Source organism: Heloderma suspectum, chromosome 12 (assembly GCF_057233095.1).
Source record: "Heloderma suspectum isolate Gila_16-S chromosome 12, 16-S_ref, whole genome shotgun sequence".
Lineage (NCBI taxonomy): Eukaryota > Metazoa > Chordata > Lepidosauria > Squamata > Helodermatidae > Heloderma > Heloderma suspectum.
In genome coordinates, this window is record NC_139469.1 from 14,801,152 (window position 1) to 14,826,557 (window position 25,406).

At 42.5% G+C, this 25,406-nt stretch overlaps 1 protein-coding gene across 1 annotated transcript in view; it reads right to left on the minus strand.

Annotated features, from left to right (window-relative positions):
- Nucleotides 1-25,406, minus strand: part of LMTK2 (lemur tyrosine kinase 2) — a 70,366-nt gene that overhangs the window by 33,175 nt on the left and 11,785 nt on the right. Inside the window, exons 2-4 of the mRNA XM_084818436.1 lie at nucleotides 8,573-8,697; nucleotides 4,716-4,860; nucleotides 1,320-1,393 (exon numbers count right to left, since the gene is read on the minus strand). Of these exons, the coding sequence (XP_084674562.1) occupies nucleotides 1,320-1,393; nucleotides 4,716-4,860; nucleotides 8,573-8,697 (344 nt within the window). The remainder of the gene's footprint in view (nucleotides 1-1,319; nucleotides 1,394-4,715; nucleotides 4,861-8,572; nucleotides 8,698-25,406) is intronic.

Here is a 25,406-nt window from a genome sequence, read left to right on the forward strand (position 1 = left end):
AGAAGATTTGCATACACTTAAAGACACAATTTCCCCGAGTTACCATTTTACAAAACACCTATATTTTAACAAACTGACACATGCCAGAGCTAGAGTGGTATGCCAAAAATACAGTTATCGCACTATATTTTCATATCTATTACATAAGATGAAAAAAATAACTTGATGCGGAAACAGGAAGTCAGTGATGTAAATAATGTTCTAGACCCCTCGGACCCACATTTTACTGTGAGGGTGTAGGGGGTGAGTTTTTAGAGGACAGTTAGAGCACAACTATGAAGACACAAAAGAGAGTTGTATACGACATTTCACAACAAACCAGGGGCATGATCCTTCCTTGCACAAGCACACTATCAATGCCCGAGGTGGGGGGAGGTATAAGAACACTGTTCTCTCTGTCCATACAAAGACACACACACCCCATGCACATATACAGGCACCACACCACATTATGGCGAATGGCATATCTCCTTTTAACTCCCATATCGCCACCCTTTCCTTGATCAAACAGAGGGGGTTGGACTGCACAGAGACATTTCATTCCCTGTAACAGCCTGGCACACTGAGTGCCTGTCCACCCTGGAGGGGTGTGGGAGGAGGGGGAGAGAGGGGAGAAACAGGGCTTTTATGGCCCGTAAGCTTCCCATCATGCATGGATGTTGTGACCACAATCATACTCCAGCATCTTTAACTTGTTCTCTATTCTGCCTCCCTCAGAAGCTAGTAGACTCTACACTTCTCCAGTAAGCAGCAAAAGTGTCAAGCTGCCAGAATGCAGAAACACTGGACTTTGGGACAGCAGAAAGGCAGATTTAAGATTATAGTACATCTCAGGGCTTCCATGAACTCTACCTAAACCAGAGAAAAATGAGCAAGCGTGAAAAAGGTGGCCACTCTCACACTTTTCGTTTACACGACATTGACTTCTACTAACTGACAGGTAGTGGTGGCATATGCATTCTAGGCAAGAGTAGACAGGGACTATAAATATGCTACAGTTCTAAGTGAAAGTTTCTGCATTGTAAGTACTCAAATATTTTTAAAAGCTGAGGGGAAACAATAGTAATATGTTAAACATTTCTGTAAACAAATATTGTTTCAATGTTCAAGTTTGTGAAAGAACATTGTACCAGTTTCCATAGAAAACTCCATTTTAAAAAATGCAAATACCAACAGCAAAAGTTCTCCCCTAAAGCTTCTTAGCAATAAGATGGCAAGCTCACACTTCAAAATGTATTCAAGAGCTATTTTTGCTCATCACTGCATTGGAAAATATTTTAATGGAGAGGAAATTACAACATTGAAGACAGACTTCTTACCTTTCCAAACCAGCCATTTCCAATTTCTTGGATATAGTTGAGATTCTGACGAGCGACTTGAGATTTCAATCCTTCTGTTATACAAAAAGAGAGAGTACAATCAAAAGAAGTGGCCACAATCTTGTATTTGATGGAACTGTTTTTCTAATACTATTTTTCCAGCCATCCCTAGTCACACACAAGATGACATCAATGACAGAAGGCCAAGGGCACAGATCCCCTCCCAACAAAGCCAGCTGTCAACCCATGATGGAGCATTCACAACACAGTGCCTCATGTCCCACACCTCCAGAGAACCCACAATACACATTCCAATTCATGCCATCACAGTGGAAAACAACAACAATGGAATTCAAAAAGGAAGCACCACTTTCCCCAAAAGGAATACATACATATCTGAATATTTGAGGCTGCCTTATATGGAATTAGTGCTGGTGTGTGGCGCAGAGTGGTAGGCAGCAGTATTGCAACCGAAACTCTCCCCACGACCTGAGTTCGATCCCAGCGGAAGCCGGGTCTCAAGTAGTGGGCTCAGGTCAACTCAGCCTTCCATCCTTCCGAGGTCAGTAAAATGAGTACCCAGCTTGCTGGGGGAAAGGTAGTCACGACTGGGGAAGACAATGGCAAACCACCCCGCTACAGTCTGCCATGAAAACGCCAGCGAAAGCAGCGTCCCTCTAGAGGTCAGTAATGACCCGGTGCTTGCACAGAAGGAACCTTTCCTTTCCTATATGGAATTAGCCCATTGGTTCATCTACGCCAGTAAGCTCTATTCTGACTGGCAGCAGTTCTCCAAGGTCTCAGGCAGAGGTGCTTCCCAAGCCTGCTACCCAATATCCTTTTAACCACATACACCAGAGATTGAACTTAGGACAATCTGCCAGCAAAGCACATGCTTTACAACTCAGCTATAGCCCCATCAATATTACACTTGCCAAATACTCAAGAGTTGATACTTCCAAGTAAGACACCTTGTTAGATACCCTCCCCTTCCAAACCCGCCTTTACGTCAGCCTTCCCCAACCTCATGCCCTCCAGATGTGTTGGACTTCAACTCCCAGCATCCTCCAGCCAGCTGTATATATTTCTATTTAGTGTCCTCCACCAGGTAGTCATTTTCCACAGTGCTACCCAGGGCTTAGTTTGAGTTATATTCATGTACCACACTGAAGTCTGCAGTATGAAGTATTTGATCCTCCCCTGCACATATATGAAGAAGTCATTTCCAGCAATAGCAGACACACCATTTAGGGCGCAATCCTATCATATTCACCCTTGATACTCATAAGCCTTCAAACTTGGAGGCTTATGAGTATCCACTGCAGAGATGGAGGAGCAGCGGAGGCGCCCTGTTCTGCAATTTAGCTAGATGGATGTTTTCGGCATAAGGAAGGAGGCTGAGAAAGCCTCCGGATACAGCATAAGCCTGTCTCCCTGTCCAGCAGCACACACCCTTCCCCTTCCCTCCGAGATTGCCTTTGCGACCTCGGAGAGGCAGCCAGTGCAGTTCTTTCTGCGCTGGCTGCAAGGGAGAGGGAGCGGGGAGCTCAGACTCCTGGGTCCAAGCACTGCCTCCGACCTCGGATCCAGGAATCCGAAATATCCTACGGCCCCCCAGACTTTGTCTAGGAGCCACACCATTGCTCCCTCCATTGTTTTTCAGCACCCTACTGACAACTATCCCCCTACACACATACAGACTTTCCTGCATATGTGTTGGGGGATAACGCATCTAATTATTGGCTCAGACCAGGGTCCACGTAGTCAAGCATTATATGCCTTCACACTGGTCAGCCAGCTGCCTCAGAAATTTCACAAGCGGGGCATGATGGTAAAGGTCATCCATCGATCACTTGTTTGCCCCAGCATCTAGTATTCAAGAAATGCAGTGCCTCAAAACATGGCAGTTGCATCCAGCTCTCTTGAGTAATAGCCGCTGATTGATGCCTTATATTCCATATAAGGCATCCATGAATCTGTACAACCCTTTTTTTGAAGCAACAAAAAATACAGACAGATGCACGTTGCATGCAAATCCCATCCCAAGTCCCTGAAAAAAATAAAAAATAAAAATCTAGGATTTGTTTCATGCTCTCAAATGTGACAGAAAGCCACCCAAATCTCATGCAAGTAACACACGCATACTTAGAAAGTCTCCATTTTCTATGGTCAGACTTCCCAAATGGGTGCAGGATGAAAGCTATTTTTTATCAAGCCTTCACAGCTTATGTTTAATATCTTTTCAGAAGTGAGATTAAGAAAGATCATCCTATACTTGAGTAGCATTTTGTGGGTGACTGATAAAGGAAAAATGAAAACATTGAAGATTGTTTCAGACTGAAGACTGAAGAGGGGAGAAGGACATCTGATATAGGCGATACCATTAAGAAAAAAAAATCAGTCAGGAGAAACAGAATTATAGTTTGCTACACTTCATACACACATGCAGTGTCACAAAGCACAGGTGATTTTCTCATTGTATACACATTTCCTTTCCAGTGTGGAAATACCAGAAGTACCTAAATTACAATACACAAAGTGAGCTGTTTCCCTTAAGTATTCATGAAATAAAATTTATGATTGCAACACAGGTATCTGACCCCTTGTGTAGCTAGTTGCCATCAAAAATATACAAGATCTACTGACCTGGTTCACGTGATACGTCAACCCATGGAGGGTTAACACCCTTGTTTATTTCAGGCTGTTGTGATGTCTGAACCCAGTGTGGTTTCCTCAGCATGCTTTGTTAACCATGCACAAGCCACCCTGAGAAACCATGGCTTATTGGATTGTTCAAGGTGGCTTGTAGTGACATGCAAACCCAGCATGATGGTTTGCACATGGCTCATGGGAAAGGGCTACAGAGCTGCCTGGCAAAAATGGCAAAAAAACCCATCTCTCCTTAAGGTCTTGCTAATGATATCCCTTCACTATTACGTCTTGAAATGACACTAGTCAATTTATTCCTCCACTTTGTCCCCTCCCTCGACAGCGACAGTCCCCCCCACCACCACCTTCAGGGAGATTTGCGCAAATTTAACTTTTTTTGCCTTTGGGAGATTGCATGTATTTAATGTTATTTTTTTGTCTTCGGGGAGATCTGCACAATTTTCATGGGTTTTTGTTTTTTTTACACCTTTGGGGAGATTTGCACGTATTTAACCCCACACACACACACACACACACACACACACATACCTTCAGGGAGATTCATGCAAATTTGCATTAACTACCCCCATGGAAAATACGTATATTTTGCTTTGGCACCACTAATACTGAAAAGGAGCTTCAGTCACAAAACCACCAAGCATCAGAGAAGAGTCTGGTGCCATCGATGGTCATGAGGAGGGGGACGCAGAGAGAGATGCAGGCAACTCAGGTAGGGAAACATCTTACCTGTAGGAAGCTGGAACTGTGATGGAGCTGGTAAAGAAACACTGGGAACTGTAAGTGTAAACACTTCTGCTGGAGATTGAACAGACGGAGTGTCTTCTGCGGGTGGTGTAAAGTCTATTTCATCATCAAAATTGTCCTCAAATTCCTATAAAGGCAACAAGGTCAGCAGAAGAAAATGAACTTGCCTTGTTCAGAAACTCAAAAACTCAGACTAGCACATCACTTATACCATGTGCTAGATCTGACCCACAAGTCTTGGTTGCATCAGTACTTAAGATCAGAGATATCAGTCACTTACAAATGCTACAACTATGTGGTTTAGGACATATATTATCCCTTCCATAAACATTTTTAAGTATACTGTAGGTGATGCTCAATTTTGTTCTGATACAAGGCACTACATTAAAGTCATTATCATTATACATATTAGTGAGTGCCCACATATAGATATTGAGGGCAGAAAACTAGGGAATCTGCAGACTTGGTGAGGATGTTGACACATGGTAGGTACTCCCATTCTGGTATAAAAATAATGGGGGTCAAAATGAAACTGAGCCCTAAGGATTGTTTGTGCACCCTTGTGCCCCAAGGATCTCTGGTAGCAGGGGGCAGAATGCAGGCAGTAGTTCTGGGCCTGCCAGGTGAGGGAATTGTCAATCCCTCAGCCAACACAAGGAGCCACAGGGGCTGTTCAGGTAACATGCTAACCCACACTTGGTGGTTCAGTGTGTGTTATGGTTGAACCATGGGTTAGCATGTTGTCTGAACGTCTGCAGGGTAGTTTGGTAACCATGCAATATAGCTTGTTAACTACCATGAGCAACCCAACAACAACCCATGGGTTCTCAAGGTGGCTTGTTCGAGAAAAGGAGCTACACTGCATGGTTAACAAGCCACCCTGCAGAAAATGTCCTGGGTTCAGACAACACACTAACACACAGTTCAACAAACAACCCATGGTTCAACAACAAACCACACTCAACCACCAAGTCTGGCTTAGCATATTGTGTGAACAGCCCCAGTGTGTGGGTTAGCATGTTGTCTCAGCAGCCCCACTAGGAGGGATGACTCTGAGGATGTTGGTCCCAGTCCCAGGACACACTGCTTTCCTCCCCAGGGTTCTCTCACCGGCCAGGTCCCTGGAACTTCTGGGAATCAGGACTCCTTTGGGCAACATACAAGAGCTTTCCATTCACTGCCAAAAGGAGCTAAAGAGAAGGGGGCATCGGGTGCTGAAGACACACCCTTAAAGCCCAGTTTCTCCTTTGGCCCATCAATCCTTTCAGCAGTGAAGAGACAGACTGCTCTGCTGCTAAAAGGATAACTCAATTCCCATGGAAGTTTCACAGGTTACTACTTTTACATATTTTAATTTAAAATGTAACCAAAGTTGGGGGGGGGGGAAGTGTTGAAAAAGCAAGCTCCAATCAGGTCATAAAGATGGAAAAGTACAGCTCAACATAGCATAAAAATATCTTTACACCAACTTTTCTCAGCACCAAAGAATTATTCACACATGAACTGCTACAGATGGGCAAGCTGCTGAAAAAATCTTTGAAAGAATCTTCAGTTCAGATGTTTTAGCTGCATGAACTTAACACTGACACTGCAGAATAGTCTCACACAACCTGTGGCCTTCGTGTGCACATGCATCCACATACAACCTGGAAGCAGGTAGCTGTCACATTCCTTCATCATCCCCCTTCACAATCAACACACTCGAAGAAACAAGGCTTCAGGCTTACTACTTTATTAGTTAATGACAGGCTTCTTTACAAATGCAGATTTTAGGAAACTCTCAGACTGCAATGAAACAGCTAATCTACACATCTACAAAGATCAAGAGAAGAACTGGAAATGGAAGTTGGAGAAGTTGCCAGCAGTCTGGGCAAGAACTTCTCAGCCAGACTAGCTTTGCAGGGATGCACCTCCCTTAGTGTGGCTCCCTCCTACATAGGTTTTCACAATTGGCCAACCTGGTGGAGCATCTGGGCCCCATCTCTAACTTTTCCTGCTTCGCTCTGTGATGGACCCTAGTATCTCTCAAGTCACGCCCCTCACTCTCCTCCTCCTCCTCTTCCGAACCCTGGGCTCTCATGGTGGTGGAAAGGGGGGGCCGTTCAGGCAGAGCCATCTGTGTGTCAAGGTCTTGGGAAGACAGCCTTGCTGTATCTGAGCTCACTAGGAAAGGTGCCTTCCCCCTGTTCTGGCTGTTCCCATTCTGAATCTGAATCTGAGCTGCCAGACATCTCCACATGCTCAGATTCATTCCTGACATCAGCAACCTACGTAATATTATTTCCCTAGTGCTCTGAACATGGTCTCTCCTTCTTCCCTAGTAACAGAAACTGATCTTGCTTTAGGTAGAGTACTTGCTGGCCCATACCACAAGGAAATAGAAGCCTTCAAACTGACACTCACACATAGGGACAAGTTTTAGGATGATGAGGAAACCCGTCTTTGCCTACAGCACTAAACGCAGCATATCACTCGCATATGGCAGCACATGAGGGGCTTGATAAGTCACCTGGTTTTATTTAATTGCTGTTCAATGCTGTTTTAGTGTCGATATCATGCAAACTATTCAAAACAATAATTGTTATTAACAAAAAAAGCTTTTAAAAATTACACTGAAAGCTTTGCTGAATACTTTATCCTGAGCCAGAAGTCAGCACAATTTCTCTATAGAAGCACACAGGTCAAAAACTACAACCACCTGGATTTTATGAATAAGAACGCAAACAGGGCTGGGATCCCAAGAAATACTTCAGGCAGGCTCAACAGCTTTCATGTGTGATAAATAGATTTTTGCTGGGTCTTGTTCAGGTCTTTCCTGTAAAACCCAAGCAAATTTTCCATTTGAAAGTTCCATTTGCATTCCTCTTAAAAGAGAAAAATGTTACAGATCAGAATGATCCCTCCGTTGTTCGATGTGTATATGACAGATTCTCTCCCACACAAGACACGTCAGCTTTTGTTGTAGTTTAGCTACATTAATGTAGCTGGAAGGGAAGGAGAATACCATAGGGATAGATTAACATCCAAGGAATAAAACCACTAATAAAGGGATCCTTTCAAGCTACTACTAACTCATGTTTAGCTACAGAACTCCCTAGAACAATATCCTGTTTGTCTCATTCTTTACATTCCATAAACTGAAATCAATCCATACCTTGAGACTTCCATCCTCTGGTTGTATATTTGACTCTATCATTTTTTTTAATAGCTATTGTATAAAGAGGCCTCAAGTAATCTCCTACATATTGAAGACTATTTTCTTCACTGAATCCTCATCACACTTTTTTTTTTTTTAAAGAAAACAAAACTTGTAAGATAACTTCTTCAAAGAAAAAGGAGGCATTTCAGTATCTTTGCCTCTTAATATTTACAGGGCCAGATTGCCCTGTTTAGAAAGACAGGGCAAGTTACTTACAGATTTACAGAGCGGTAAGATCTATGAATGGCTTCTATGTCTGCTTGCTACTATAGTTTGTCTCCCAGAACCTGTTGGCAAGACCTCCACTTGCCAACTTGTAAACGTTTCCCCATTTACTAGATTACTTCAGAGCAAGCAGAAGTAGCAGAGAAGTTGCTTTAATGTATATAAGCCCCTCCCCAGCTTGTTCCTGCTTAATTGTTTGAAAATCTGAACAAAGTACCACTTAACAAAACAATTTTAGCTGCTCAGGAAGCAGTTCCAATCACATAGCTATTTGAGCAGACTTAGGGAACCACCTCAAGAGAACAGTCCAAGCTTCACTGATTATCATTTGACCAGAGTGAAGTTTAGTATTATACAGTATTATCATTTCAGGTACCATACCAAAGTGATACGGATATTTATCTCCTGTACTCACCTTGAAGTTTATCTCTTGATCTTTACAACAGGATACACAATTCACAAGCAGTAGTACCAGGACTACAAGGCTACAGACAGAAAGAATCACCAACAAGAAGGGTACTTCCACAGCTGCTGCTTCCCCTGGAAACCAAATAGAGGGTTGAAATAAACATGGCTCCATATATTAGAATACATACAGGAAATACCTGCTAACTTCAGGAGATAAAATATATTTCTGATTATTTACTCCTGCAGTGAAATCCAGCTTGTTAGCATATCTGGTTGTGTGCCTTTTGTGAAAGTGCAAATAAAAAGCTAACAGGGTTCTGCCACTTTTATGGGTCTAAACTTGTGGTTTTCGATTTCTGACAAGACCTGCTCATCTAACTTACGTAAAAATTGGTACCTGAATTTGTTTCCCTTGTCCCTCATACTTTTTCCCTTTTGTTGTATATCTATTAGATTGTAAACCAGCAGGCAGGATTTAAAATCTAGTGGACTGTAAAACCTGGTATGGGTTTTTTTGTGCAGTGCCTCAAAAGTTTAGCTGATAAACATTATCAATCATCTACCATAATATATTTTAGCCCAGAAACAAATGATCAAATATGAAGGCTTAAACTTTCTTAGTATAGGCTTTTGGACAGGCAACAAAAGTTCTTTAATAACTCTTGAAAACCTAACTTAGATAAATTAGATCAGTGGACTAATAGGCAAAGAATACTGCCAGTTACCAGATACTGGGAAGAGACAAGGCTGGCCACAGTTGAAGACCAAATGTTGTTTTAGATGGAGCTTTGATCTGATCCAGAAAGGTAAAACTTAAGCCAGGGGTAGGCAAAAGGTATCTCTCTCTCTTCGAATTTCAACTCCACAACACCCCTGCTACCACGGCCAGCGGTCAGGAATGCTGGGAGTTGAACTCCAAAACATCTGGAGATCTACTTTCTGCCCACCCCTGTCTTAGGCAATGTATTGGCACCACAATAAATTCTCACTAGTGTATTTAAGCAAAACTGCCTCACTAGTGTATTTAAGCAAAACTAATTTAAGCAACCAGTGTATTTAAGCAAATCTGCAAAAAACGACACATGCGGGGGGGGGGGGGGGCTTACTGACACAGCTCGAATGCTTCTCTCTTAAATCAGTTTTATGTCCCAGTTACTACACCTTCAGAGTTCCAACAACAATTATTATACATTACCACCTAGGGCACATTTGCCAAACAAATGCATTAGGAACTTGTTTAAGATTAGAGCAAGTGCCATACCAACCCATGGTCAAAAATAATAGGTGCCGTGTCAAAGACACAGCATGACTAAACAATATTTCGAATAAAAAGAGTAAGAAATTACTTTTCAGCAAAAGATGTCTTGACAGTTCAAGTAGGCCAATGCTCAATGTACGACAGTCTTGTAAATAACCCCCAAACTAGGGTTGGCGGAGAATTTCTCCCCGAAACTTCGGGGGGCCGAGCGCCAACGTGTTCGGCCCCCCGAAGAAGTTTCGGGGAGAAATTCTCCGCACCCCCCCGCACCCCCCCGGGACGGGACTTACCTTTCCCGAATGTCCCTCCCGGCGGCGGTTTATCGGGTCTTTGTCAGGGGCGGCAGCCGATCTTTCGACCAGCTGCCACCGCCACCATTCCAATAAAACTAAAAAAAAAAAAGCCCCCGTGATAGGCTACGTGACGATTAACGTAGCCTATCATGGCTAGATCTGCAAAGTCAGCCGTGATAGGCTACGTAAATCGTCACGTAGCCTATCACGGGTGACTTTTTTAAAAAAAAGCGCGTACGGCTAATGGCGGCCCCCATAGGGAGCCGCCATTCACGTTCCTTATTTGGTCGCTGTAGTCTACATAAAGATTACATAGACTACGGCGAAAATAAGGGCAACACGTAGACTACAGCAACCAAATAAGGAACGCGAATGGCGGCTCCCTATGGGGGCCGCCATTTGCGTACGCGCTTTTTTTTTTTTTTTAAAGTCACCCGTGATAGGCTACGTGACGATTTACGTAGCCTATCACGGCTGACTTTGCAGATCTAGCCGTGATAGGCTACGTGAATCGTCACGTAGCCTATCACGGGGGCGTTTTGTTTTTTTTAAACTTTTTATTTCGTGGCCGGGCGAGGCGAGGCGCCTCCTCCCCGGCCTGAATTTCGGCCGGGCGAGGCGGGAAGCCTCCCCCCTGGCCTGAATTTCAGCCGGGCGAGGCAGGAAGCCTCCCCCCCCCGGCCTGAACTTCAGGGGGAGAGCAGCGAAGTGCCTCCCCCCCACCGCGAAAAGCTGCAAGACCAGGTAAGTGGCTTTCGTGCACTCCTACCCCAAGCAGTTACTAGCTTGCAAAAAATAAATACATTACCAGCTTGCTGGGTGGGGTGGTAGAGGGATGGACCATGAGCTACATTTCTATGCTGGGCGCAGGGGTGGGGGGTCCTTCCTATAGCAGCTTGTATGGTTTCTATGCTAGTCGAAGAGGAGAAACAGAGTTTGCTATCCGTCCTATGCTAGTCCACTCACACCTGCATGGAAATCCATAGATTTGTGTGCATGCAATTTCTGATCACCTCTGGCTACCAGGCTAGGTCTTAAATGTAAGGCTGATATTTGATAGGGGTTATGGAGGAAGAACGATGTGGGCAGTGGGGAAGAGCGGTTAGACTCTAAATAAAACGGAGGGATTAAAGCAGTCACTGCATGCAGAGATATGCATAGTCCAAGATCACACTAAATGGAAAATTGGATGCCAAATACCAGACATGGGCAGCCTGAAAATTCTCAGCTTTCTATAGCCTTTTGGCACGTTATGGGAGGCCACACCTATGGCCAAGCATCTGCCCCAGCAGCAGAATCACAGTCAAGGTAAAACAGACAGACAGCGTGGGTGTGAGATGACTGGGATGCATGGCTCTGTTGTTATGGTAATAGACACGTCCTCTGCTAACAGGAAGCCTAGATATGTCAGGGGGTTTGGTGGAAGTGAGGCTCCTCTAGCTGGCTTTTCATAAGCCAGCCAGGCTCTGGCTGGGGGTGAAATATGCCTCAGAGCTGTTCAGAAGTCCAGAGAGAATGGGAGAGAGTATAGGCAAGGCGATAAGTCAGGGCAATGTAACCATCTCCTCTCTCATGACTTAGGCCAGAAGAGGGATAAGCCATGGGGGAAGACAGGCTAGCTACTCTCTAGGCACATTTTGTTAACCGGTCTTTTCCCCCCAAACTGATTTTTAACAAATATTTTATTTTGCTCTCTTTCTGCTTTACCTTTTCATAACTAACTTGCATTTTCAAGAATGTAAGCACCAAAGCAACTATTGTTAAAAAAGCTTGAAATTGAACAACTGAAGAAAAAACAGAAATGGTCAATGCTTCCCCATGGCACTTTGTCAGTAATGACCCAACTGCTGTTGGAATAGGCTGGTTCTTCTATACTGGCAATTCTATCACAGGTCACCTTCAAGTATAGCAGCGGGTTACCCAGTTGTTGCCAACAATTCAAGTAAGAATTAGAGAGGCGTACAAGCTGTGTTGGGAAAACAAGCCAGCTGTGTATTAAAATAGCCCTTGTGTGATGCTAATGTGCACAGGCAATTCATAATCATATAATTTGTCATATATTGTTGACATCAGATATGTTGGCTTCCTTATTTGCTGGGTATAAGTGCATGTTAAACTGATTCCCTCACATCTTTCCTTGCTGTGGGAGATGGCGTTAATCTGCAATTAAAGCTTCCATTGATTAACTGATGAACCTAGTGCAATTTAAACTTGAAGCCCTATTATATCAAATTAAGTTCAGAATGTATATACAAAAGGTAGAAGGAGCTATTTCATATAGAAAGGCAACCACAAAGTCTGTTTCAAAGGATAAAATTAGTCTTCACTTGTTTTATCTGTGCAACCATCATAGATTACAAACACCCCAGAAGTATTTTTATTTGTTGAAAGCTACTCTTGTTTTACAAAGAAGTGTAGGATATACATGTTTTAAAATAAGGAGTTCAATATTTCTTTTAAAAACCAACTTTTTTTTTTAGAAAGATACTGCACCCAGCACATAAAGCAACTACTTTGAGGAAGTTCAAAGTGGCTTTTAGAAGAAGCCTTTAAAAAAACAAAACACCTAGAATAGAATGCTGCTTTCAAAACAAGATGTGGCAGTCCAGCTAGTAGAAGAGTCAAATTACTACTTTGAGATAAAGACCCCAAGGTATTGTTGATCAATAAAACCTGGAAAATTAGATTGCATATAGCCACCATTCTAAAGGAAACAGGCCAACCTCAAAAGACCAAACAGTATATCTAGCTTTACACCTTGTTTTATTTGAAGGTCTGCTTGCCTGCAGGAGCTACATCAGACATGCTTACACAAGCACGCATCACATTTTACTAGAAGTCACCCTGATGCATGGATCAGACATGCATTTAAAGCAATGTGTGTGCATGAACATGCCTAAACCTTATCATGTTTGAGGTAAAAGTAGCTATGAAGAGAAACATACAGACAGATGTCCCCAATGGCCACGAGAATACTGAAAGAACACATAGAAATATGCCCACATTTAATTATTACATCTGTACAAAAACTTGACAGGTTGCCCACAATATTTACAATACACCAACAAACCAAAGTCTTTGTAGAGGATTTATTTCTATCAGTATTAAGAAGGCCATTCATTGTTGCATATTGCTGAAGGATGTGAAAAGACTTTGTTCTCTGGGAATAAGGTCCATAACTGGAGGGATAAAAAGTCTAATATATGCTTACAAATGTTTATTGTACTACTTACTCATACACTCATTTCTCTTCAAACTCTCCAAAGCACGTATTCTACCAAAAAGATAGGCTATTGGCACAAATATGATTAACATTTCCACTACTCAAAGTTCTAATACTAATTCCATTTTAGTATTAAAACTGTAGTATTTAGATTAGTATTAAAACTGTAGTATTAATTTAGATTAGTATTAATACAGTATGCTTATTATGAAATGCCACCCTTTATACTCATTCCTACCAATGGGATCCTGTGATATCATTAAGGGCTACAGGAGTATCCGGCAAAAGATAAGATATAGTTAGAGCAAGCTTTGCTCAAGTGTGTTGAGTGTTCCTTAGATCAGAGACTTTCACTTGGTACAAACTGCATATTTACAGCAAGGCATATGTGTCCTGAATAGAGCAGTGAATTGTTTCACAGGATATTGCATAAATATGCCCATTTCTCATAATAGGGAAGGATATACAATAGCCCAACACTCTACACAGCAGTAGGCTGATAAAGTTAGTTGTTTCTACAAGGGAAAGCATGCATGTTCTATGAAGTAATGGAGGCAATTTCAAATTTCAAATAATGCTAAGACCCAAGACAACACATGAAATAACAAATAAGAAGCTAATCTTGCAAAAATTACATGCCTACTTTTGCAGGTATGTGAACATATGCCATTTTTCACTGAGATAGAAATAGGGGACGTTTTATACATGCCTGCTTAGGAATATCCTTCACTTTAACACAAACATATAGAAATGCTTTTTTCACCAGTTGCCTAACAGAAATAAAGTTCTAAAATTTAGAACACCTGATGTTCACAATTAAGCTATAATGGTGATTAATACTGTTGCAGCCCCTATGCCACAAATGTTGTAAGCACCTTATGTCACTGAAATTCCCTCCTGCCACATCTTTTTTGCTCACCAATGTGCTATTACTGTTAAAATTAACAAGCAATGTAACTTTCTGCTAATACCCACTCTACATGCTTGGTCCCATAAACACTTCGGCTGGTTGATGTTGACAATGTGCCACCAGTTTACAGTAAATTATTACTGTAAAAATTGCAATTTAAGAAGGTAGTTGGTGGAGTCCACCCTTTCACACATGTATAATCTAACTTTCAGTGCTTGCAAGAGTCAAAACAGCTTCCCATATAATTTACAGATTGCTTGATTTGTAAGATATGCATATGCGCACACTTTGAATGGCAGCTTATCAAGTAAGTTTTATTCTTGAGACCTGAGAGTCATGCTCTGCCTGGCTCCATCTGGGCATTCATGTATACAACATTTTTAGATACGACATCAGTATATAAACATAGAAAGTTTAATCTAAAGTAGGTCCTATATGATAGTGAAGACACACATTTACATAAAAGCCCGTGATAACTGGGCAGAATACATATCTATGCCTGCAACTCATGCATCCTTTCACATGTCTCAAGACATGGGACATGTCATCTTAATAAATTTTTATATATTGGAGAATGGTTCTGAAGCAGTCTCCCACCCAAATATTTTACAGGGTCATATCTGCTTAGATTCAATGAAGTGCCATGTTATTTGACGTCATCCTATTCTCTGGGCCACATATAGTAGGCCACAAAGCCTACAAAACCCTGAAGCAAATCCTGCCACTATCACATCATCGTCATCTTATGAAAACATACCCCTAAAACCAGACAACAACTCACTGACAGTTAAATTCTATGTCTACTCAGAAGCCAGCCCCTTTGAGTTCAATGGGGCTTACTCCCAGATATGTGGGTATAAGACTGCAGCCTAAGAGTACTATTTCCTTGATCTCCTAAGTCAACCAAGCCAGCGTATTATTCTACATGTTGTAATCCATGATCCGTCACGTTGCCACACTAGCAAATATGCCCCAGTATTCTCAAAAATACTATGTTGTTGTTCAGTCGTTCAGTCGTGTCCGACTCTTCATGACCCCATGGACCATAGCACGCCAGGCCTTCCTGTCCTGCGCTCTCTCCCGGAGCGTGCTCAAGTCCATATTCATTGCATCAGTGATGCTATCTAGCCATCTCATCCTCTGTCATCCCCTTCTCCTTTTGTCTTCAGTCTTTCCCAGCATCAGGGTCTTTTCCAGAGAGTTTTCTCTTCGCATTAGATGGCCAAAATATTTCAGCTTCTGCTTCAGTATCTGTCCTTCCAATGAGCACTCAGGGTTGATTTCCTTTAGGATGGACTGATTTGACCTCCTTGCCGTCCAGGGGACTCGTAAGAGTCTTCTCCAGCACCACAGTTCGAAAGCAGCAATTCTTCGGTGCTCAGCCTTCCTTACAGTCCAGCTCTCACAGCCATACCTTACTACTGGGAAAACCATAGCTTTGATTAGACGGACCTTTGTCGGCAAGGTGATGTCTCTGCTTCTTACTATGCTGTCTAGGTTTGCCATAGCTTTCCTCCCAAGGAGCAAGCGTCTTTTAATTTCATGGCTACAGTCACCATCTGCAGTGATCTTGGAGTCCAAGAAAGTAAAATCTGTCACTGCTTCCATTTCTTCCCCTTCCATATGCCTGGAAGTGATGGGGCCAGATGCCATGATCTTAGTTTTTTTAATGTTGAGTTTCAAACCAGCTTTTGCACTCTCCTCTTTCACCCTCAGCAAGAGGCTCTTGAGATCCTCTTCGCTTTCTGCCATTATGTGGTATCATCTGCGTATCTGAGGTTGTTGATAATTCTCCCAGCAATCTTAATTCTGACCTGTGATTCATCCAACCCGGCGTTTCTCATGATGTACTCTGCATATAAGTTAAATAAGCAGGGCAACAATATGCAGCCTTGTCGTATTCCTTTCCCAACTTGGAACCACTCAGTTGTTCCATGTCTGGTTCTTACTGTTGCTTCTTGACCCTCGTACAGGTTTCTCAGGAGACAGGTAAGGTGGTCTGGTACCCCCATGTCTTTCAGAATTTGTCACAGTTTGTTGTGATCCGCACGATCAAAGGCTTTAGCGTAGTCAATGAAGCAGAAATAGACGTTTTTCTGGAATTCTCTTGCTTTCTCCATGATCCAGCGAATGTTGGCGATTTGATCTCTAGTTCCTCTGCCTCTTTGAAACCCAGCTTGTACTTCCGGTAGTTCTCGGTTCGCATACTGCTGAAGCCTAGCTTGTAGGATTTTGAGCATCACCTTGCTGGCATGTGAAATGAGCGCAATTGTGCGGTAGTTTGAACACTCTTTGGCGTTGCCCTTCTTTGGAATTGGAATGTAAACTGACCTTTTCCAGTCTTGTGGCCACTGTTGAGTGTTCCAAATTTCTTGGCATATTGAGTGAAGCACTTTAACAGCATCATCTTTTAGGATTTTAAATAGCTCAGCTGGAATACTGTCATCTCCGCTAGCTTTGTTGTTAGTAATGCTTCCTAAGGCCCACCTGACTTCACTCCCGAGGATGTCCGGCTCAAGTTCAGTGACCGCACTCTCCTGGCTATCAGGGACATTCAGACCTTTCCTGTATAGTTCTGTGTATTCTTTCCACCTCTTCTTAATCTCATCTGTTTCTGTTAGGTCCCTGCCTTCTTTGTCCTTTATCATGCCCGTCTTTGCACAAAACGTTCCCTTGTGATCTCCGATTTTCTTGAAGAGATCTCTAGTTTTTCCCATTCTATTGTTTTCCTCGATTTCTTTGCATTGTTCATTTAAAAAAAGGCCTTCTTGTCTCTCCTTGCTATTCTCTGGAACTCTGCATTCAGTTGGATATATCTTCCCCTTTCTCCCTTGCTTTTCGCTTCCCTTCTTTCCTCAGCTACTTTTAAAGCCTCATCAGACAGCCACTTTGCTTTCTTGCATTTCTTTTTCTTTCGGATGGATTTCCTTGCTGCCTCCTGAACAATGTTACGGACCTCCGTCCATAGTTCCTCAGGCACTCTGTCTATCAGGTCTAATCCCTGAAATCTATTCCTCACCTCCACTGTATATTCATAAGGGATATGATTTAGGTCATATCTGAACGGTTTAGTGGTTTTCCCTACGTTCTTCAATTTAAGCCGAAATTTTGCAACAAGAAGCTCATGATCTGAGCCACAGTCAGCTCCAGGTCTTGTTTTTACTGACTGTATAGAGCTTCTCCATCTTTGGCTGCAAAGGACATAATCAATCTGATTTCGATATTGACCATCTGGTGATGTACATGTGTAGAGTCGTCTCTTGTGCTGTTGGAAAAGAGTGTTTGCTGTGATCAGCGTGTTCTCTTGGCAAAACTCTATTAGCCTTTGTCCTGCTTCATTTTGTACACCAAGGCCATGCTTGCCTGTTATCCCGGTGATTTCTTGACTTCCTGCTTTAGCATTCCAATCCCCTATGATGAAGAGGACATCTTTTTTTGGTGTTAGTTCTAGAAGGTGTTGTAGGTCTTCACAGAACCGATCAACCTCAGCTTCTTCGGCCTCAGTGGTTGGGGCATAGACTTGAATTACTGTGATGTTGAATGGTTTGCCTTGGATTCGTACTGAGATCATTCTATCATTTTTAAGATTGTACCCCAGTACTGCTTTTCCCACCCTTTTGTTGACTATGAGTGCTACTCCATTTCTTCTAAGGGATTCTTGCCCACAGTAGTAGATATGATGGTCACCTGAATTAAAATACTATAATCTACTGCAAATACTATAATATTTGCATAATATAATATAATATAATAATACTATAATCTACCGCAAATAGTTGAATGCATGCTGTCTTCTTAGTTCCGACAGTCTTTGAATTACTTCACCCTTCGAAAACCCAAAAGGAAGCTGTTCAACCTGACAAAATAGGCTAGGGAACACAGTCAGATTGCTCAGTAATGTCAGTTACTTTTTCAACCACAGTCAAGTGCTTTTTATTAATGTGAGCTGCTTTGTGAGACAATAAGCTGGATAAAAATACAGTAAATAGTATAATAAATGAATACTCTCAAGTATTGTGGATTACATTAGGGTTGCCCTGAAGCAAGGCTATAAAACCCATCTGCTAACGAGTCACCTTAAGGACTTCTATGCCTTAAGAATTGTTAATTGTTTTGCTAAGGGATCAATGGTATTGCTCTTCATTGCTTGTATACAGTGATGGATTTAACCTTTACAGCCCTAAGTAGCCAGGGACTAGGGCATCTGAAGGACTGCCCACTCTCATATGTTTATATGCTCAGTTGCTAAGAACAGCACTCCAACTCACTGCTCCCACCTTCTGAGAGGAAGTGGATAGCTACTTGGGACAGGGCCTTTCTAGTGGTGGTGCCTTGGCTGGGTATTCCCTCCCTTTATCAGTTCCTCTGGCATTATTTAGGCACCAGATTAACACAATCTTGTTTTCCTGAGCTTTTAGCGGTTTTAGAATGGCTTTTAGCTGACTTTTAGCTGGCTCTCAAGGAGAAAATGCTGCCGCTAGAAACACTGTTTTTAATTGTTATCTATTTCTATTGTTGCTTTAAACATTGCAAGCTCCTATATAAATATTTTATTGAAAGGTGGAGTGAAATGTTTTTAAATAGACAAAACACGTGTGGAGATACATTTTATATTTTCCTCTTTAATTTCACCAGTTGCATTACTATTTACCATCACTGGTACAATACAGACATAATCAGACATGCTGAGTATGGCCACTCCTACTTACCAAAGCACCCAAGTTGTGTTCACCTGGGCTACGGAAGTGTTCGTATATGCACAGAAGTTGTTAAAGCTACTCTAATAACTGTGCTTCTTCATGTGAACACCAGTGATAAGTAACTAGTTTTTTGTAGAAGTCAGCATACACGAATCTTTAACATCAAGTACAAGTCACATTACGCTAGTGCTACCTCTCTGGGAATAAGGGAATGAACTAGGCAGCCACCACCTTCAAAGAAAGAATGAGCTCTCTATATAGGCATAATGTGTGTCCATAATGCACAGACATCGGGTAATGCAAATTATTTGTTATTTGAGATCCATAAGTATTCGTACCCCCTTCATGGATCACTGCCTTGTTGTGGCAAAGGGGCTTGCGTAACTCAGTGAAGCCATAAGCTATGCCGTGCAGGGCCACCCAAGACGGACAGGTCATGGCAGAGAGTTCTGACAAAATGTGGTCCACTGGAGAAGGAAATGGCAACCCACTCCAGTATTCTTGCCAAGAAAACACCATGGAACGTATCACAAGGCTAAAAGATATGACGCCAGAACTATACAGGAAAGATCTTAATGTCCCTGATAGCCATGATAGTGCGATCACTGAACTCGAGCCAGACATCCTACAGAGTGAAGTCAAGTGGGCCTTAGGAAGCATTAGTAACAACAAAGCTAGCGGAGATGACAGTATTCCAGCTGAGCAATTTAAAATCCTAAAAGATGATGCTGTTAAAGTGCTGCATTCAATATGCAAACAAATTTGGAACACTCAACAATGGCCGCAAGACAAGAAAAGGTCAGTTTACATTCCAATTCCAAAGAAGGGCAATGCCAAAGAGTGTTCAAACTACCGCACAATTGCGCTCATTTCACATGCCAGCAAGGTGATGCTCAAAATCCTACAAGCTAGGCTTCAGCAGTATGCGAACCGAGAACTACCGGAAGTACAAGCTGGGTTTCGAAGAGGCAGAGGAACTAGAGATCAAATCGCCAACATTCGCTGCATCATGGAGAAAGCAAGAGAATTCCAGAAAAACGTCTATTTCTGCTTCATTGACTACGCTAAAGCCTTTGATTGTGTGGATCACAACAAACTGTGGAAAATTCTTAAAGTGATGGGAGTACCAGACCACCTTACCTGTCTCCTGAGAAACCTGTACGAGGGTCAAGAAGCAACAGTAAGAACCAGACATGGAGCAACCGAGTGGTTCAAAATTGGGAAAGGAGTACGACAAGGCTGCATATTGTCACCCTGCTTATTTAACTTATATGCAGAGTACATCATGAGAAATGCCGGGTTGGATGAATCACAGGTCGGAATTAAGATTGCTGGGAGAATTATCAACAACCTCAGATATGCAGACGATACCACCCTAATGCCAGAAAGCGAAGAGCATCTCAAGAGCTTCTTGTTGAGGGTGAAAGTGGAGAGTGCCAAAGCTGGTTTGAAACTCAACATTAAAAAAACTAAGATCATGGCATCTGGCCCCATCACTTCCTGGCATATAGAAGGGGAAGAAATGGAAGCAGTGACAGATTTTACTTCCCTGGACTCCAAGATCCCCACAGACGGTGACTGTAGCCATGAAATTAAAAGACGCTTGCTCCTTGGGAGGAAAGCTATGGCAAACCTAGACAGCATAGTAAGAAGCAGAGACATCACCTTGCCGACAAAGGTCCGTCTAATCAAAGCTATGGTTTTCCCAGGAGTAATGTATGGCTGTGAGAGCTGGACTATAAGGAAGGCTGAGCGCCGAAGAATTGATACTTTCGAACTGTGGTGCTGGAGAAGACTCTTACGAGTCCCCTGGACTGCAAGGAGGTCAAATCAGTCAATCCTAAAGGAAATCAACCCTGAGTGTTCATTGGAAGGACAGATACTGAAGCTGAAGCTCCAATATTTTGGCCACCTAATGCGAAGAGAAAACTCTCTGGAAAAGACCCTGATGCTGGGAAAGACTGAAGGCAAAAGGAGAAGGGGACGGCAGAGGATGAGATGGCTAGATAGCATCACCGATGCAATGAATATGAACTTGAGCACACTCCGGGAGAGAGCGCAGGACAGGAAGGCCTGGCGTGCTATGGTCCATGGGGTCACGAAGAGTCGGACATGACTGAACGACTGAACAACTTCAACAACAAGTATTCGTACACTACTAGACAAGCAAAGCCAGAAATTAACCAGAAATACAGGGAAGAGAAGGATGTGCCATAATTAAATCTCACTCAGTGCAAAGAGAAAAGCTGCCAAGTCACCTGGCCTCTCCCTTAATAAACAAAAGCACAACAGCAGTTAATCCCCAGTCTTATGCTCTCTCCACTCAGGAAATACTATATTAGTCCTTCCCAACCTGATGCCCTCCAGTTGTTTTGGACTTCAAATCCCATCTGCCTCTGCCAGCATGGCCAATGGTCAGGAATGTTAGGCGATGTAGTCCAAAACACCTGGAGGGCACCAGGTTGGGGAAGGCTAAACTATATATTAGATGCACGTGCCTATCACTTTGCCCTGCACAGGGGTTGCCTTGATAAACCCTGCCTGCAATATTAAACCAGCCACTCAGGGCTTCCAATATGAAAGTAATTAACAGAGAAGCACATACACAGTGTTTCTCAGACTTGTTGAATGTTTCTCTCCAGTTTTAAACTTACCAGATCTTCTGCAACTCTATTAAAAAAATAAAATAAAAGACACACCGCAGAAACTTTATAGGTTATGCTAGCATAATTTCTAGTAAGGTCCCATAAACTGTTTTTCCCCTGATCTGTCTTCTTACTTTACTACACCAGATCCACACCAGCTTTTCCACACAACACTTCCACCTCTAGCGTAAAGTAACAGGATCCATTTTAATGCATGTCTATAGTATGAAATAAGTAGGTTTTATTCATCACAAATCCCTGTGTGATTTTGTGAGGAGGCCCAGCATACAACAGAATTTTTCAAAACTATAGTACAAAATCCTAACACCATAGTCTCACTGAATGCCATGAAAATTAAACCAGTTTAAAAATCAGTGGGCAATGTAAATGTACTTTAGAAAATGAGACTATTTAATAATAAACCTCTGCGTGTTCTATATAGAGCTGGAGACCCCAGTAACTGCTGGCTTTTGTATTTCATAAAAGGGGGAGGGGGAAAACAGTTTTCTCCCAGTAGCCCTTGGGGTGTAGTGGCTAGAGTGTTGGACTGGGAACTGGGACATCTAGGTTCTAGTCCCCACTTGGCCATGGAAGCTCATTGGGTGACTTTGGGCCAGTCACTGACTCTCAGCCCAACTTACCTCACAGGGATGTTGTTGTGAGGATAAAATGGAGAGGAGAAGGTTAATGTACACCACCTTAGGTTCCTTAAGGAGGAAGAAAGGCAGGATATAAATGTAACAAATAAAAATAAATATATTTTGCCTCCAGTAAAATCTAACCTAAATCTGCATAACACCTCTTAAACTCCATCTTAAGACTGTTACAAACTGCAGACCTTTGGCTTTGCCTATCATGTCCAGCTTCTTCCTCTCCACCCACCCCTCACCCCTGACCACCTTTTCTGTTTTGTTTTGCTTTACATCCAGCCCGAAGAACCCTGGATGCTCATGACATTTTAGTTGATCTTGATAAAAAGTGTTACTTTACTGTGACTTTCGGAGTTTTTCTAATGGACCAAGATGGATACCTACAATGTTTGATATTACATATGTAACTGGTAAAATACTAAGTACTATTGCTGGAAAACACAGTAAAACACAGTATCATGGGCATCTCACATCCCCTCTCTGGACTGATCACATTCTTCACCAGGTGTTAAATTTATATATCTTTCTGCTGAAAACCTGTGATATCTTTCTTCCCTATCCTTAGTAATGACTCAAACACTTTAAATAGTTACCGTTAAAAATAGAAAAAGGACTAAAGGCAATTTAAAACAGTTTCAAAATGAGACAAGTATGACATTTTCTTAAGTCAGCAACAGAAAGACTTCAAGGTAATTTCTACTTAATGAGGAGAAACAAGAGTATAACATTTTTAGTTAAATTCTAGAGTCTGTATTTTAATACAAGAAGCTAGTCAATAGCCTCTTTCCAGGGGGGGAAAAAAACTGAGGAGGACACAGGAAGATCACTGTTAAACTGGAAAAAGAGTGTGTATTTTTTCTCTCACTATCAACATGACACAAACTGACTAACGTAGTCATACGTGTTGGTAGATAGGATTAAAAACAGCATCTGGGCTAGTAACACTTGTGGATTTACTTGCAAAACTGGATTATAATCAGAGTTATACCCCACCAATGCCCAATTCAGTAGGAAATTGTTCTACAAGCACAGAAATGAGGGGGTGACATGTACAACAGAGCTCTGTATTCAGCAATGTAGGAGAGTTTGGCACAGTCCAAGGATACAGAGGTTGCCTGTTTAAAGTTACCATCCCAACTGAGCAATCCTGGGCAGGTTTACTCAGAGATAAATCCCACTGTGTTCAGTGAGGCTTACTCCCTAGTAAGTGTGTTTAGGTTTGCGGCCTGAGGAAACCCTTTTACTGGGTTAGTAAGCTATGAGCCCCCAGCTCTCTCACACACACTCTTGCCAGTCACCTTCAACACCCACTGTGAAGTTAATTCAATGCACAGACTAATTCTGTTTACACTGGAAGTTATTCTAAAGCTGAAATCTTTGCCTCAATGCTAACCATAGTTCAGAATCCAAATTATGGCTTGAGCTTCTAAACATATAACAGGCAAGTTATAATTCAAAGCTGCTTGTCTGCTTTCAGTTTCCATTGTCTCAGCAACACCAGGGATTCATGAATTCACTCCCATCTTCATGTACAAACAGCCTCTAGCTGCAGAACAAAGGCCATACCTATGGCTTGTCCATTCAGACATCACCCCAAGCAATCATCAATGCAAGCCAGGATTTGTAACTCCACTTAGAGCCATGGTTTAAAATTCTGGCTTACCAATTCATATACTGTGGCAAACTGTAGTTAACGCTTAACCATGCCTTGAGGTAATGTCCGAACTGGGCTCAAGAGCTCCTGAATCATCATCATCATATATATTAATAGCAATCCCAATTCTCCGTATGCCGGTCCTTATGTAGCCAAAATGGCACTATGCATGCACAGCAGGGAGGTATCAAGAGACTTGGGAAAATTCCAAGGTTTGCAGGAGTACAAAAACCCTTACAAAAAACCTCAGGGTGACACACAAAACAGTGCTAGCACACTCAGTGGGTAGCGAGGAGGTAAGACAACTTTAGAGGAGCAAATAGAGTACCCTGAAAGGAGGCATGGCTGCAGAGCGCTCCATGCTGGAACATCTTGTTGCAGGTTTCATTTATTCTCTTCTTTATTTTATTCATTTCATTTCTATACCGCCCAACAGCCGAAGCTCTCTGGGTGGTTCACAAAAATTAAAGCCACAAAGCACAGCATAAAATATAAAATATGAAAGCTTAAAACCACAAAACTCTAACTCATTTCAGCTTCTGATTGACTATGAAAGAATTTAAAGAAGGGTTGGGCAAAATGTGGCCCTCCAGATGTTTATGCATACAAAACATGTCATGGGGAGTTGTAGGCCAAAACATCTGGAGGGCCACAAGTTGCCCACCCCTAATTTAAAGGGTTACACTTGCGGGCTAGATGTCATAAACTCTATGACATGGCAAATTCAAGATAACAGATGCAAGGACTTTCACTTAAAAAGCGTCATGTCTGGAGGCAGCCAAGCGATTTCACGATTACGATATTGCACAGCGAATATAAACAGTGTAATACGTTTAGGGAGAGCTAAGCATTTCTCAAAAGCATTCTGTAATCTTTTACCACAAGCAACCACAACAGCAGCTACAAAAACCACAGAAAAGCTGAAGCTCAATTTCACTTCTGTTTTCCAGATTCCTGTAAACAGGCCTGAGCATCAGAAGAATCAGGTCAATTCTTTTTCATGGCACTGAATCTTTAAACAGCTTTCAGCAACAGCACAGTCAAGAACAGAATGAAGAAGATATGGAAGGATAAGAAGTCCATCTGTAGCAGCTTGTTGTTGTTTATTCGTTCAGTCACGACTCTTCGTGACTTCATGGACCAGCCCATGCCAGAGCTTCCAGTCGGCCATCGCCACCCCCAGCTCCCCCAAGCTCGAGTCCATCACCTCCAGAATATCATCCATCCATCTTGCCCTTGGTCGGGCCCTCTTCCTTTTGCCTTCCACTTTCCCTAGCATCAGCATCTTCTCCAGGGTGTCCTGTCTTCTCATGATGTGGCCAAAGTACTTCAGTTTTGCCTTTAATATCCTTCCCTCAAGTGAGCAGTCTGGCTTGATTTCCTGGAGTATGGACTGGTTTGATCTTCTTGCAGTCCAAGGCACTCTCAGAATTTTCCTCCAGCACCACAGATCAAAAGCATCTATCTTCCTTCGCTCAGCCTTCCTTATGGTCCAGCTCTCGCAGCCA